Below are 13,913 nucleotides of genomic sequence, written 5' to 3' on the forward strand. Positions count from 1 at the left end.
TGAAGTTCCTCAGCTTTTTTCTCTGTTGGTAGGGCTCCCTTTAGTATCTGAAGTAGGGCAGGTCTTTTATTAGCAAAATCTCTCAGCATTTGTTTGTCTGTGAAAAATTTAAGCTCTCCCTCAAATTTGAAGGACAGTTTTGCTGGATAAAGTATTCTTGGTTGGAAATTTTTCTCTCTCAGGTTGGAAATTTTTCTCTCTCAGAATTTTAAATATGTCATGCCACTGCCTTCTCGCCTCCATGGTGGCCACTGAGTAGTCATTACGTAGTCTTATGCTGTTTCCTTTGTATGTGGTGAATTGCCTTTCTCATGCTGCTTTCAGAACTTGCTCCTTTTCTTCAGAATTGACAGTCTGATTAGCATATGTCTTGGAGTGGGTTTATTTGGATGTATTCTATTTGGAGTTTGCTGGGCATTTATGCTTTGTGTATTTATGTTGTGTAGAAGGCTTGGGAAGTTTTCCCCAACAATTTCTTTGAATACTCTTTCTAGACCTGTACCCTTCTGTTCCCCTTCTGGGACACCAATGAGTCTTAAATTTGGATGTTTTATTTTACCTATCATATCCCTGAGATCCATTTTGATTATTTCAATTTTTTCCCCATTCTTTCTTTTGTTCTTTCATTTTCTGTTCTGTGGTCCTCAAGGAGGCTGAGTTGTTGTGCAACTTCCTCTAATCTTGTATTATGAGTATCCAGAGTCTTTTTAATTTGGCCTACAGTTTCTTTTATTTCCATAAGATCTTCTATTTTTTTTTATTTACTCTTGCAGTTTCTTCTTTATGCTCTTCTAGGGTCTTCTTTATGTCCTTTATATCTTGTGACATGCTCTTCTTCATGTCCTTTATATCCTGTGCCATGCTTTTGTTGTCTGTCTGTAGTTCTTTGATTAATTGTGCCAATTACTGTGTGACTTCTGATCTTTTGATTTGGGTGTTTTGGTTTGGGTTCTCCTTATTGTCTGGTTTTATCATATGCTTTAAGACTTTCTGTTATTTTTGGCCTCTTGGCATTTGCTTTACTTGATCCCTCATTTGTCAGAACTGCAGCTTGGTGGCGTACACTGTCTCTAACTAACCAGCAGATGGCGTCTGTGAGCCACCTATTCCCCTCAAGTCAGTTCTCCCCAACTTTGTCTTTGTGGTGTGTGGGGGTCTGATTCTTGTGGGGTCCAATTGGTGCACCAAGTTTGGGCGTGTTGTTTGTGCTGTCTGCCCTGAATGTGGGGCGTGTGTCTGGGTGGTTAGGGAGGCAGGGCAGCTTAAATAATCAAACCTCCCAGGTGTTCCCAGAGATTTAAGGCTGTTACAGGAGCCTAAGCATTCATTTCAGTCTTTCCACAGATTGTCTCTGCCCCTGACCCACAAGTCCTTGGTATTCGCGTAGGTTGGGATTTCCAAACGCTTCCCCCTTCCCAGCTGTGCTCTTCCAGGACCTCTGCTGAGAGAGGGCTGTGCCATGTCACAAGTGCATGTGGCCCGACAGGGAAGCCCTGGGTCGCCGGGCCATGCAGTGGCGTTCCCAGCCCGCTTCAAAGATGGTTGAATGGGACGTCTTAACTTCCCCCTATTCGCACATGGCTGATATTGTGGTGTGTGTGCAATGCTGCGGGAAAGACTCCCCATCAAACTGGGTTTCTTGGCGCAGCTCTGGGCTGTGGGTCCAGCTCTGGGAAGGAGTGTCCCCTGCCCTCTGGGGAGATGGCTGCAAGGAATGTGTTTTTTTTCTCCTTTTGGCTCCCCTCTCTCCCCTGGTCTCGAGACAATCAGCAGCAGGTGTGGGAAGGGGTATCCTCCACGCCAGACACTGAGGCGTTAGCCCAGCCTGCTCCCACCATGCTTCACTGCGCGGCTCTCCCCATTGTATCTGCAGCTGCTCCCACGCTTTTTTTTTTTTAAAGAACTAGTCCATCTCCAAACACCAGCCCACCGTTTCCCCATACTGCAGCATGGCCGAGGGACCTTCAGCTGGCTCAGCCACTCGTTTCAGAATGCAGGCTCCTGGTTTCACCAAATGCATGTTTCCTGTGGATTTAGCAGACCTTGTCTGGCTGGTGCTTTGCTGGAAGTGGTGTTCTGGGTCACTTTCTGGTTTTTATCTAGTGTTTTTCACGGAGGTGTTTTTTTGCCCTGTCTCACCTAGCTGCCATCTTAGGTTCTCCCCCCAATCTATTTTTGAACATTTTCCTTACACAAGAAAGAATCAGAATCAGAATAAAAAATAAAAATAAAAATAAAAACCCACCCAGATCACCCCCCCATCCTACCCTATTTTTCATTTAGGTTTTGTCCCCATTTTTCTACTCATCCATTCATACACTAGATAAAGGGTTTTCACAATCACACTTACTATACCCATTGTAAGCTACATTGTTATACAATCATCTTTAAGAGTCAAGGCTAGTGGGTTGGAGTTTGGTAGTTTCAGGTATTTACTTCTAGCTATTCCAATATATTAAAACCTAAAAAGTGTTATCTATATAGTGTGTAAGAATGTCCACCAGAGTGACCTCTCTACTCCATTTGAAATCTCTCAGCCACTGAAGCTTTATTTTGTTTCATTTTGCATCCCCCTTTTGGTCAAGAAGATGTTCTCAATCCGATGATGCCGGGTCAAGATTCATCCCTGGGAGTCATATCCTGAATCACAAGCTTTTTACAATCACAAGGGCACAAGGTAAAGGCTATTCGATCGTTATCAGAAATCAAAGCAGCTGGATTATAGTTCTGATTTCAGGTATTTCCCTCTGTCTACTCTAATATGCCAGAAAGTAAAAAGGAATATCTATATAATGATTCAGTAATCATAATCATCTCTTAAATCCTAAATTCTCAGTTACATAATGTTCACCACACATTTATTTAGCTATTAAAATATGTGAGACATTTCACTATTATGTATATTAACCTAATTTATACTAATGAAACCCTTTGAGATAGTTACTATTTGTATCACCATTTTACAGATGAGGCACTAAGCACTAAGCACAGAGAAGTTAAGTTTCTCACTAAAAGTAACAGATAGTAAGGAGAAAAGCCATGACTGAACTTTAGCAGCCTGACTCCAGAACCTTTATATTTAAACATTGGGTAATACTGGCTCATATTAATTTAATCCACAAAAATTTATTGAGCAAAAATTTTGTGCCAGACACTGTGTTAGGTACACAGGAAAAAAAAAATGAAAGAATTTGTGCAAAATGCTCACAGTATTTATCTACAGGTAGTGAGATCATAAGTGATCTTTTTCTTTATTGTGTTCTTCTGTATTGTCTGATATTTTTATTTAAAAGATCCCACCATTGCTTTTATAAATCTCAAAAAATAGTTTCATTTAAAAAATAATGGATGGGAATTTGGTTCAAGTACAGTACTTCATGAATTGGTCTAGAGATTAGGGACAGAGTGTTAATGATGCTTCAGATCCTGGTAAAGAAAAAACTTATTATGTATTGGATGTCCATGAATTCAGAATTCCTCCCTGTAACCTGGAGCAATTCTGAATCTTTCCACCTCCTATATGAAACTGTTATGATGGGAGATAGAAGGGAAAATCTCCTTTGGAACATTGCACATGCTTTCAAAATTTAGTGCCATTTCAGGGGCCACCCAGAGGTGACCCTATTCAAATGTCTCAACTTACTGATGAAATTCCGTAACTGTTCTATCCTTAAGACAATTATTTATCTTTGAATTCCTAAATTTTTAGGTCGTATCTCTACCCAGTGTAACTTTAGTCCTTAGTAATGTCCTATATTCTTCCTAAATCCCAGTCATTGAAACATAGAATGTTAGAATTTGAAGGAAACTTGTAGTCCATTGGGTCCATTTCTTCATTTTAAACATGATGTAATTGAGATGTGAGGCATGACTAAAGGCTTTGTTCAAAATTCCATATCAGATTAGAAGCAAAACCAGGACTGGAATTCAGAACACCTTACTTTAGGCTAAAGTTGTGTCCATTAGATAACTTCATGGGTGGCAATATTTTCCTCCTAATACTAATTTTCTTGGAAGAAGAGACCATGTCTTTTACTTCTTCATAATTTGAAAGAACTCAGAAGATCTAGCCAATAGGGCAAACAGGAAATGGAATATTAACAAATTGGTAGCATCTACCTAGATTTCAGTGCAGAGGAGAATTCAGAGGCCATATCTGGACTTAGTAGGAAAGAGAGCTATGACTGACTAGTGGTGTCTGCCATGAGTACAGGAGGAGGGGATAAGATACATATGTCAGATATATGAGTTTTTCCCACGTATCAGTCCTCGTCAACTATATCAACCTCACTGGGATGGGTGTGCATGGAGAAGAAAGGAAGCATGTGGATACCCAACCAGCTAGTCAGATCAAGGGAATCAACCCTAGCCACCAATGTGGTGACATATGTTCCTGCTGGATTGTCTCACTGTTAACTTCTTTGTAACCTCTAAAGCTAAGGGTATGTAGCAGGTGCTCAATAAGGACTTATTGAATAATTAAAATTAGAATATAAACAACTATTTTTACAACAGAACCATCCCATCCTTTTTTTTTTTTTTTTTTTTTTGGTCATCATATGTCAATCACAGTATCTGGTGCTCTAGATTACCAGTGAAATAATCCCTTCCAACAGAAAATTGAGGAAACTGAACTGCCTCAATGTAAGATTTCTTCCATATTCTTTGAAACACCCCTCAAAGTTGCCCAAATGGCACAAAAGAAAAAGGGGGATTCAGAAAACTTTCCTCTAACATGCGGGATTTTATGAGTCAAATCATAGGGAAAATCTGACTCCGTGCGGACTTCCATTCTGTAGTCACGCTTCTTCCGTAGGCTCGGCTTGCATGATGTCAGGAGTTCCGGGAGCCAAAACAGCGTGGGGGAATGGATCCAATATTGACTCATGCTGGTGGAAGAAATCAACACCAAAGTCTGGATGAGATAATTTGGTTGTGAGTGCTAGGGATGTGACTGCTGATCACAGAGGAAAAAGGGCAACCAAGGTGTGAGTTTTGTCTTACCGACTACCTACTCAGTTAAGGCTGAGGATAGCATGCGATATGATCAAAAATCTTTCTGACGCTTAATGTATAATCATATCCAGTTTTCAGAAAGAAAGTCTAGCTGAAAAGAAAAAAGAAAGTTTTTAGCCCCTCTTTTTAAATAATCTGGTCACACCTTGGTTCCTGGTGGCTTTGCAAATATTTTAAAGGATATCTTGGTGGTGAATTATTCTGCAGTTTCAGTGTTGACTGAACCAACAAAGTGTGAAACCTCTACTTTGCATGTGCAACAGAAGGTGTTTTACAGGCAGAAAAGAGAGAGAAACGTCTTCTTTGGCAAATCTGACAAGACAGGAAAAGATCATAAAAGGGGATACTATTGTAGTGACAACATTCTGAACCAATGAATCATGTTGAAAGATGAAAATTTAATACAGATGCTTTTGTTCTGGCCTGGGATAAAGGACTAGCTACATACATAATTTGCAGGGCCCAGTGTGAAATAAACATGCAGTCCCCTTGTTAAAAAATTATTAGAAATTTCAAAATGGTGAAAATAGAGCATGAAACCAACGATGGGACCTCATGGGGCACTGTGAAACTGCACAGGGGGCACGTTCATGGAGCTGGCCCACTGGGATATCTAATCAAGAATTTCAAAACCTTCCTTTGCAGTCTTACTATTTTTTAAGGAATTAAAGAGTTAATATTATTTTACAATTTCTACAGAAAAACGTCCCAGAAACCAAAGTATGATTATTTGAATTTACATATTTAACATAGTTATAGGTACATACAATATACTTAACAGATATTGATTGATTGGGGATGGATGGATTAGGAAAAAGATCTTGGTTCTAGATTTAGCTGTGCATTAACCAGTTGAATGAACTGAAGCATATCACCTGGATTTTCTGGGCCTTGATTTGCAAATCTAAAATGTGAAGGGATAAATCATAGCTGATCTCTATAATTCCATAATTCTGTGCTTTGGTCATGCCATCAAGAGTTACTAAAGCTTTTGTTTTTTCTTTTGTCATGTAGTTACTAATCCTAAACATTTGACTTTGTTGTAAACATATTCCTAATATAGATCTGTAATTTTGAATAAGGATTCTCAGTTTATAAACACAAGATAGCACATCACTCCCTATTATGGATCCCACTATTCTTAACTCTTCGCCTCCAATACCATATTCTAATGAATAAATCAAGGAATGGGCAGGATTAATTTTTACTCCTTTTCTGAAAGTTGGGGATATTCCTCCTCAACTTAGAGTTGGTCATTGGTTTCCTAGAGGGTATTGAGTGCCTGCATTGTTTCTCATGGCTTTGATAAGGGTTTCTTGTCACTTGGTCACTGTAAGCACACTCCTTGGACCATATTTCTCCTTGAGGAGAATTACAATAGAGATTTGTGTGCAGCAACAAAGTTTCTGAACTCTTCATTTGTTGATCATGATGCTTTGGTCCTGCAGATATATTTTGATCTTGTATATACTTTGGAAAGATAACCCCTCAAAAGAGTTTGCTGACGTTTTATTTGGATGTTCCAGTCACTACATACTTGCAATTGTAATTCCTAAGAACCAAATGTCCCAGAAACCAAAGTATGATTATTTGAATTCACATATTTAACATAGTTATAGGTACATACACTATACTTAATAAATATTGATTGATTGGGGATGGGTAGATTAGGAAAAAGATCTTGGTTTTAGATTTAGCTCTGCATTAACCAGTTGAATGAACTGAAGCATATCACCTGGTTTTTCTGGGCCTTGATTTGCAAATCTAAAATGTGAAGGGATAGACAATAGCTGATCTCTATAATTCCATAATTCTGTGCTTTGGTCATGCCATCAAGAGTTATTAAAGCTGTTTTTTTTTTTTTTTTTTTGCCATGTAGTTAAAAGCTGTCAAAAGATGTTGCCTAAAGAGTCGTAGCATCATATTTCCCACTGAGATCATAAATCCTATTTAATTAGAAACTACTTTTCTACTGGTTAGGCCTAATGGCATTGGGATTAGAACTTGAGGGCAAATAACTCAGAGTTGATCCTTAGTTAAGCATTCAAATCAACATTTATTCAGCTGTCTATGGAAAATCTCCATGCTAAAATGTTTTGGGGAAGAATAGGGTATCATAAAGCAGTAAAACAATTTCTGATTTTAAGGAACTCAATCTAACATGGGAGAAGATACATGAGTAGGCAACTTGTACTATGAAGATGAGGAATCAGGCTTCTAAGAAAGGTATGAACCAAGTGCTAAGGCTGTGTAGAGAAGGTGATTATTAATTATATGAAGGATAATGTTGGGAGATCTCATGGAGATGACGGTTCTTAAGCTGGGCTTGGAAAGAAAGACCACCCTGCAGACCACAGTAGAGAGGAAAGGGAACTCAAGTCCAAAGAAACAGCATGAACAAGGTTCAGGGTGTGTTCTTTTAGGAAAGTCTAGTCACCCAACATGCCTGAATAACAATAGGTAGCAATTATTGAGTAGTTACCGTATGCTAGGCAAATTCTAAGCCCTTTACATGGATTGTCGAATATAATCTTTACCACAGTCCTGGAAGGAGATACTATTATTAGCCTGTTTTACAGATAAAGAAACTGAGTCACAGAGAAATTAAAAGACCTACTCAAGCTCACATAGCTGAATAGTAGTGGAGCCAAGATTTTAGTCTGCATCTATAATCTCAGTACTCTAGAGTAGACAGTGCAGATAGAAACAAGGCAGGCTGGAACCAGAGAGTGGAGGATCTTCTGTGCCATCCTGAACTACTGTATTTCATGAGTTAATTACCAAGGGAGGAGGGAGAGTCCTTTTTTTTTTTTTTCTTTTTGTATTTGAAAAGAAAAGAAAAAAGTAAAAAAGTTAAAAAAAAAAAAAAGGCTCTCTATTAGTAATGACTATTTAGAACAATTTATTGTCCAGAGCCACAGTGTCCAATACAGAAGCCACGAACCACATATGGCTATTAAGCATTTGAAATATGGTCAGTCCAATTTTGTCATAGGTGCAAAATGCACACTGGATTTCAAGGATTAAGTATGACAAGAAGAATGTAAAATATCTTATTAATACTTTTGTATATTGATAGATGTTAAAATGATAATTTGGATGTATTGGGCTAAATTCAACATATTTTAAAATTACTTTTTACCTGGTTTTACTTTTGTTGATGGGGCTACAAGAAAAGTTAAAATTGCCTGTCAGACACACATTGTTTCTCTACTGGGCATTTCTGCTCTAGAGCAATTTGAAACTTACTAGACAACTCTGATGAAGGACTTTCTCACCACCTTGGTTGTTTAACCACATTCTTTCCTTGCCTTCTGGTCATTTGCAAGAAAAAGTTTTAAAGGCGCCCCCTTCATAAAGGTTTTCAAGCACCTAGAATTTCCTTTTTCACTTGTTCCCAACCACAAATGATCAACGTGCCCTGTGGATGAGGAGGCAACATTTTACAAGGGCAAAGCGGAGGGGGGGGGGTTGCAAAAGAATTTCCAGCCCCTGAATGGTGTGAAGTAAAAGTGCTTTCAAAGGATCCCACAAGAATGGCACAGTTGGGCATAATGGGTCTGTCTCATCGTCAAAGGACCCAAGGAGTTGAAAGGAAACTCTAACTACAACCCTGAAATGCCACAAAACCATAGATATTAATACAGACTAACTAGCATCCCCGCCTATCTGTCACCATCTCATCTTGAAAAACTTGTGAAAAAGACGTAATCCTGATGAGCCTTCACTCAGGTATAAATACCGACAGCAGAAGGAGATGCAATACATTGTTCTGAGCATCCGCATATCTGCCATCAGAAAAGAAAGATCAGCCAAGTCCTTTGGAGCTGATCAACTCAATACAGGAGCTACTTATTTCAACTACTTTGGCCTACCTCTCCCTGAAACAATGAATTACACAGGCTATCTCTTAGCGTTTCAGCTTTGCATCATTTTGGGTTCTTCCGGCTGCTATAGCCAGGCCCCTTTTTTGAGAGAAATACAAAACCTAAAGGAATATTTTGTAAGTATGACCTTTTAATAATTCTTGCTTGTGGTTGAAAATGACTGAATGTTGTCTTACAGTTCTGTCTATGATAAGCTATTAGTTCTAGTCCACAGTCATCTTGAGAAGAGTTGGTGTTATTTTTTTAACTGTTGACTGGATGAGCTTTTTGACTAAATGATCATGATATTGCTTTAAGCTCAATTTGTTATAGAGACAAAGAGAGGATTCATGCCTTTTCCAAAGGATAGGCATAATATAGATATAAGCTATAATGATATTGTTGATAATTTTTTGGTGAGAATCCATTCACCAATTTTGATAAATCAAGTAATATATATGCTTATTGAAAAACGTGACTGGCTATTAGTTTGGTTTTTCAAACTGCTATGAAGGTGACACGAAAAAGTCAAGATGAGTGGTAAAAATGGTAATAGTAACAATCTATTAACTAAAGTAAGAGCAGGATAGGTCTGAAAGTCTTGGTTTAGAAACAATCACTTGCAGCTAGCTGTTTTGCTCCAGAAAGTGGGTTCAAAATTCTATGGCCCCATCTACAGTATCTGTGAATTACTCCTGAACTCAGTCAGTTGATGAGATTTTGTAGGAGTTATGATTCTAGCAATTTTTGAAAAATTTGTTTTGTTTTATGAGTTTCTTTTAAATTATTATTTATGGTTAATGGGAATAGCTTTTGCAAATAAATATTTTATTCTTTGTCCCAAATTTAGCTATTATAATAACAACTATTATAATAAAATTTGAACATTCACAAGCGATTTTATTCTTGAAAACAAAATCAAATCACTTTTATAGTAACTGTTGAGTTTTTGGAACTTTATTGCAAAGCCAACATAATAATACTGTATAGGAGGCCTCCGGTGGACGTTATAGAGCTCTATTCCATAGGGAGACAGTGTTTTATGGTGGGATGATTTTGCTGAGTTTTCACAGGCTTGACAAAACTTTCTTTAGTTTAATTTAGTTATTTGGGACACTCGCAGTATCATCAGCCTTATTGAATTCATTTGCAATATTACAAATTTAAGGGTTATTCTAGTAAATAAGAAAGCTAAAAGAGCATGGTAGTCTTTGGCTACATCTAACATAACAGCTTTTGGATATACTACTTTTAAAACTAAACAGAAGAGTTGAAAAGAAAATCAGTGAATATTGTCAGCAAATGTACTTGAAGTACATTTGTAGGGCAATTTAAGGACAGAGTGTGGACTAACTTTTCCTTCTTTCATGTAGAATGCAAGTAGTTCGGATGTAGCAGATGGTGGGCCTCTATTCTTGGATATTTTGAAGAACTGGAAAGAGGTAAGCTGAACAGCTCTATATGGCTGATTTTCCTCTTGCTTATTTTTTGATGAATAAATTCGCAACATCTTCTCATTGTGCTTTCTTTTCCCAAGGAGAGTGACAAAAAAATAATTCAGAGCCAAATTGTCTCCTTTTACTTCAAAATCTTTGAGAACTTTAAAGGCAACAAGATCATCCAAAAAAGCATGGATACCATCAAGGAAGACATGATCGTCAAGTTCTTCAACAGCAGTTACAACAAGCTGAATGACTTCTTAAAGCTGATTCAAACTCCGGTGAGGCTATCTTAATTTTTAATTTGATTTCATTGCAGAGGCTCCTGTAAAGTTTTTAATTCCCAGAAAGTAAAATTAGGTACTGAATAGAGCTGTTAAAGCAGTGGAATGAATCTCTGACTGAAATTCCTCTTTACTAGTTTCAGTTGTGCTTTGGGTGACTTTGCAAAGTCAGTGTGGGAATCACATAAATTTGTAATTTAGAAAAATGTGGGCACAATGACAATTTTATAAAGATAGGTGAATAGACAAATCCAATGAGGAGTAAGTAGATAAAGAGGTAGAAGAGGCTATTGAGAAGCAACTGTCTCAGTGCCCCTTGTTTATGTGATGGAAATTCTCCTCCTTTCGATGGGAGGCTACATATCTTAGCGGAAAGAGCAGTGGGAGGGGGTGAGAAGATTTGTGTTCTCCTCCCAGCTCTGCCACCAAGAGACTGTGTGATTTCAGATGAATCACATGGCTGACTGGCATTCAGTTTCTTCATCTTAAAGGAACCATGTTGGACTCATTATACAAATTCCATAGTTTCCTTTGCTCTAAAATGCTATGGATAAAAAAAGAGAATGAGAAGAAAGCTAAGAACTTTGAGGAGGCACTAGGGGTCATGTCACTATCAGGCTCTGGTCAACCTCTCAGGGTGTGCAGCTCAATTAGAGGTGAGGGTGTTTGTTGTTTGTTTTTAGAGAAAAGAGATAGGTAGAATTTACACTTTGTGAAAGAATTGTTCTATGAACTTTCTAATACTAGAATAGCTCTGCTGAGGAAATCCCTAGGCTTCCAAGGTTTACCTCATGAAGTTGTCTTGAGTCTTCAAAGTGAGGGCTTCTAGAAGTGAAAGACAACTTGGAATCACATTTTCCAAAATTTTATCTTGGGAACAAAGACCACTAGATTCATTTGGATTTGGCTTTGATATAATGGGCTTGAATGAGAGGGACAAGAGTTATGACTTGTGCTCTCAGCATTTGTGTCCAGCTTTTACTCTACCTGGCTCTTCCTCTCCCATGTAAACCCTCAGGAAGTGAAATGGGAGCTTGCTCTGCAGGATTTCTCTAGTCTCTAGTACTTTAGATATTAAGAATGCAGCTTGAAAACATTATAAAACCATTACTATTTTCCATGATATAGTGTTTTTACAATATTCAGCAGGTGTCCTTTGGCCACAGGCTAGAGATTGAGAAAACAGTTTTCCCTGTGCTGCTACTGGCTTACTGTTCAGTCCTGGATAAATCTCTTAGTTGCTTAGTGATGCTTTTAACACTGGGTAGTGAAATTTGTCTTTTTCTACTTTGCTGTAACTGGACCTCGAAAAGAGAAAAAAAGTCTGTTGATTACATCTTTCTGGAGGCCCCAGGCCCTCTGCTTCATGATGGGCAATCCTAGAAAAGCTCTCAACAATTGTCCTTGTTTGCTCAACTGCTGACATATTGTAGATACGTTATGCCATTTAGTACTTAGCTGCAGTAGACCAGAATCCCCTTAGTCATTCTCAGAAATGTAGCAAGGTGGTCACAGTGTTCCTAACATTGCAAAGAAGCGTAGTGGCAGAGCCAAGATGAAAGCAAATGGTCCTTATTTATGAAGCATAGAATCACCTACATAGTCCTATTAGTTACAGACAGGGATTGCAAGAGGTTCATTTTGCTGGCATAGAAAGCAGAATACAGGCTAACTTTGCTGCCATTCCTAATTTTAAATGTTATGTACAGTAAATTGATTATTGACATAGGAATATGATTGTTCATTTTTAGTTACATTATGACAATGATGAGACTGACCTAAGAGTGGGGAAATTAAAAATTATGGTTTCCATTTGTCTTGGACCTGGTATTTATGAAGTGTTAACCTGTAGCAGTGGTTTTCAAACTTTGTGGATATCAGAATAGCTTGGGGAACTTAGTAAAAGCCCAGAGGCCCAGGCCCTCTCCTACTTCAGGCACCTGGGTCTCTGAATTCTTTATTAGGTCTCCAGGTTATGTCATGTGCCCCACCATATTACAGCATAGCTAGCAATTTAATTATAATTTTAGCCTTACTGAAGAAACCAACATTATATTTTAAGCAATATATTGCTAGTAAGAGTAACTTTTTTTTTTTTTAAGGGATACTTCCATTTTCATGACCATGGCATGAACAGCAGAATACCTCAATGGCTTTTTTATGCCTGAAATTAATTTTGCTGTTTTCTTTTGCAACAGGTGAATGACCTTATGGTCCAGCGCAAAGCAATGAATGAACTCTTCAAAGTGATGTACGATCTGTCACCCAGATCTACCCTAAGGAAGCGAAAAAGGAGTCAGGGTGTGTTTCAAGGCCGGAGAGCATCCAATTAATGGTCATCCTCCCTGCAATATTTGAATTTTAAATCTAAATATATTTATTACTATTTAATATTTTACATTATTTATATGGATAATATGTTTTTAGACTCATAAATCAAAGAAGTATTTATATTAGCAATTTTTATGTAATGAAAAAATTAATATCTATTAATATATTTGTTATTTATAATTCCTGTGTCCTGTAACTATTTCACTTGACCCTTATATTCTGACTAACTAGGCAAGACTATGTGATTACAAGACTTTATCTTAGGGGCCGACTAGGCAGTGGACTTGAGAAAGACCCTGAGGATTGTGCATTTATTTCACTTGGTACAATGAACACTTATAAATGAAATGATATCATCCAGTCATTGCCTATTTGGAAACATGTCTGCATTCTGAGCCACTGCTTTAATGGTATGTCAGACAGAACTTGAATGTGTCAGGTGATATGAACTGTCCCCTGATAAAAACATAGCATCTCAGAAGATTTCATGCTTGGTGTTTCAGAATATCCTTGACAACTGTGATTGCTCCAAGCCTACTGATATCTAATATATATGAATAAAGTATAAATTTACAACTATTTATACTGTCAGACTTTTTCTGAGAGAGAATGGGGTGAATGAACTACATGCTAATAAATCAGTAGGAGGAAAGTCATTTTTATGTGTGGACGTCTTGAAATTGGATTAAGCCCCATTGAACTCAGTGTTTCTCTCCACTGGCAATTTGTCAGCATTCACTGTTCAAGTTGGCAGCTGTTTGAGTTATCGTTCCAAGATACAGATTTAACTATGTCACAATTTCCTTCAGAGCTTCTGATATGAAAAGTATCATAGCTTGGCACACAAAGATTTATTTCTAACCCCTCCTCAGTTCTCCACTCTGTCCCTCATCCTTGTCTCCCCTTCTGTCTCCTCCCATGCTGTACCCCTGCACCCCTATCCCAGTCCGCCTTGGTCAAACACCCTTGGGTGTAGG

General features: G+C 38.0%; 1 protein-coding gene across 1 annotated transcript; it reads left to right on the forward strand.

Moving 5' to 3' along the window:
• The first annotated feature begins 8,796 nt into the window (after positions 1-8,796).
• Positions 8,797-13,633, forward strand: IFNG (interferon gamma). Its single transcript, XM_037846250.1, has 4 exons — positions 8,797-9,019; positions 10,256-10,324; positions 10,420-10,602; positions 12,804-13,633. The coding sequence occupies exons 1-4, from the start codon at positions 8,906-8,908 to the stop codon at positions 12,936-12,938; spliced, it is 501 nt and encodes a 166-aa protein (XP_037702178.1). The 5' UTR covers positions 8,797-8,905; the 3' UTR covers positions 12,939-13,633.
• Positions 13,634-13,913: the final 280 nt, after the last annotated feature.

Source organism: Choloepus didactylus, chromosome 8, assembly GCF_015220235.1.
Source record: "Choloepus didactylus isolate mChoDid1 chromosome 8, mChoDid1.pri, whole genome shotgun sequence".
NCBI classification, from domain to species: domain Eukaryota; kingdom Metazoa; phylum Chordata; class Mammalia; order Pilosa; family Megalonychidae; genus Choloepus; species Choloepus didactylus.

Excerpts from the sequence above, each read along its gene's own strand:
- IFNG (XM_037846250.1), top strand. The coding sequence starts at position 8,906 with ATGAATTACACAGGCTATCTCTTAGCGTTTCAGCTTTGCATCATTTTG. Across the intron at positions 9,020-10,255 it reads AAAACCTAAAGGAATATTTT|AATGCAAGTAGTTCGGATGT; the intron begins GTAAGTATGACC and ends TCTTTCATGTAG. Across the intron at positions 10,603-12,803 it reads TAAAGCTGATTCAAACTCCG|GTGAATGACCTTATGGTCCA; the intron begins GTGAGGCTATCT and ends CTTTTGCAACAG.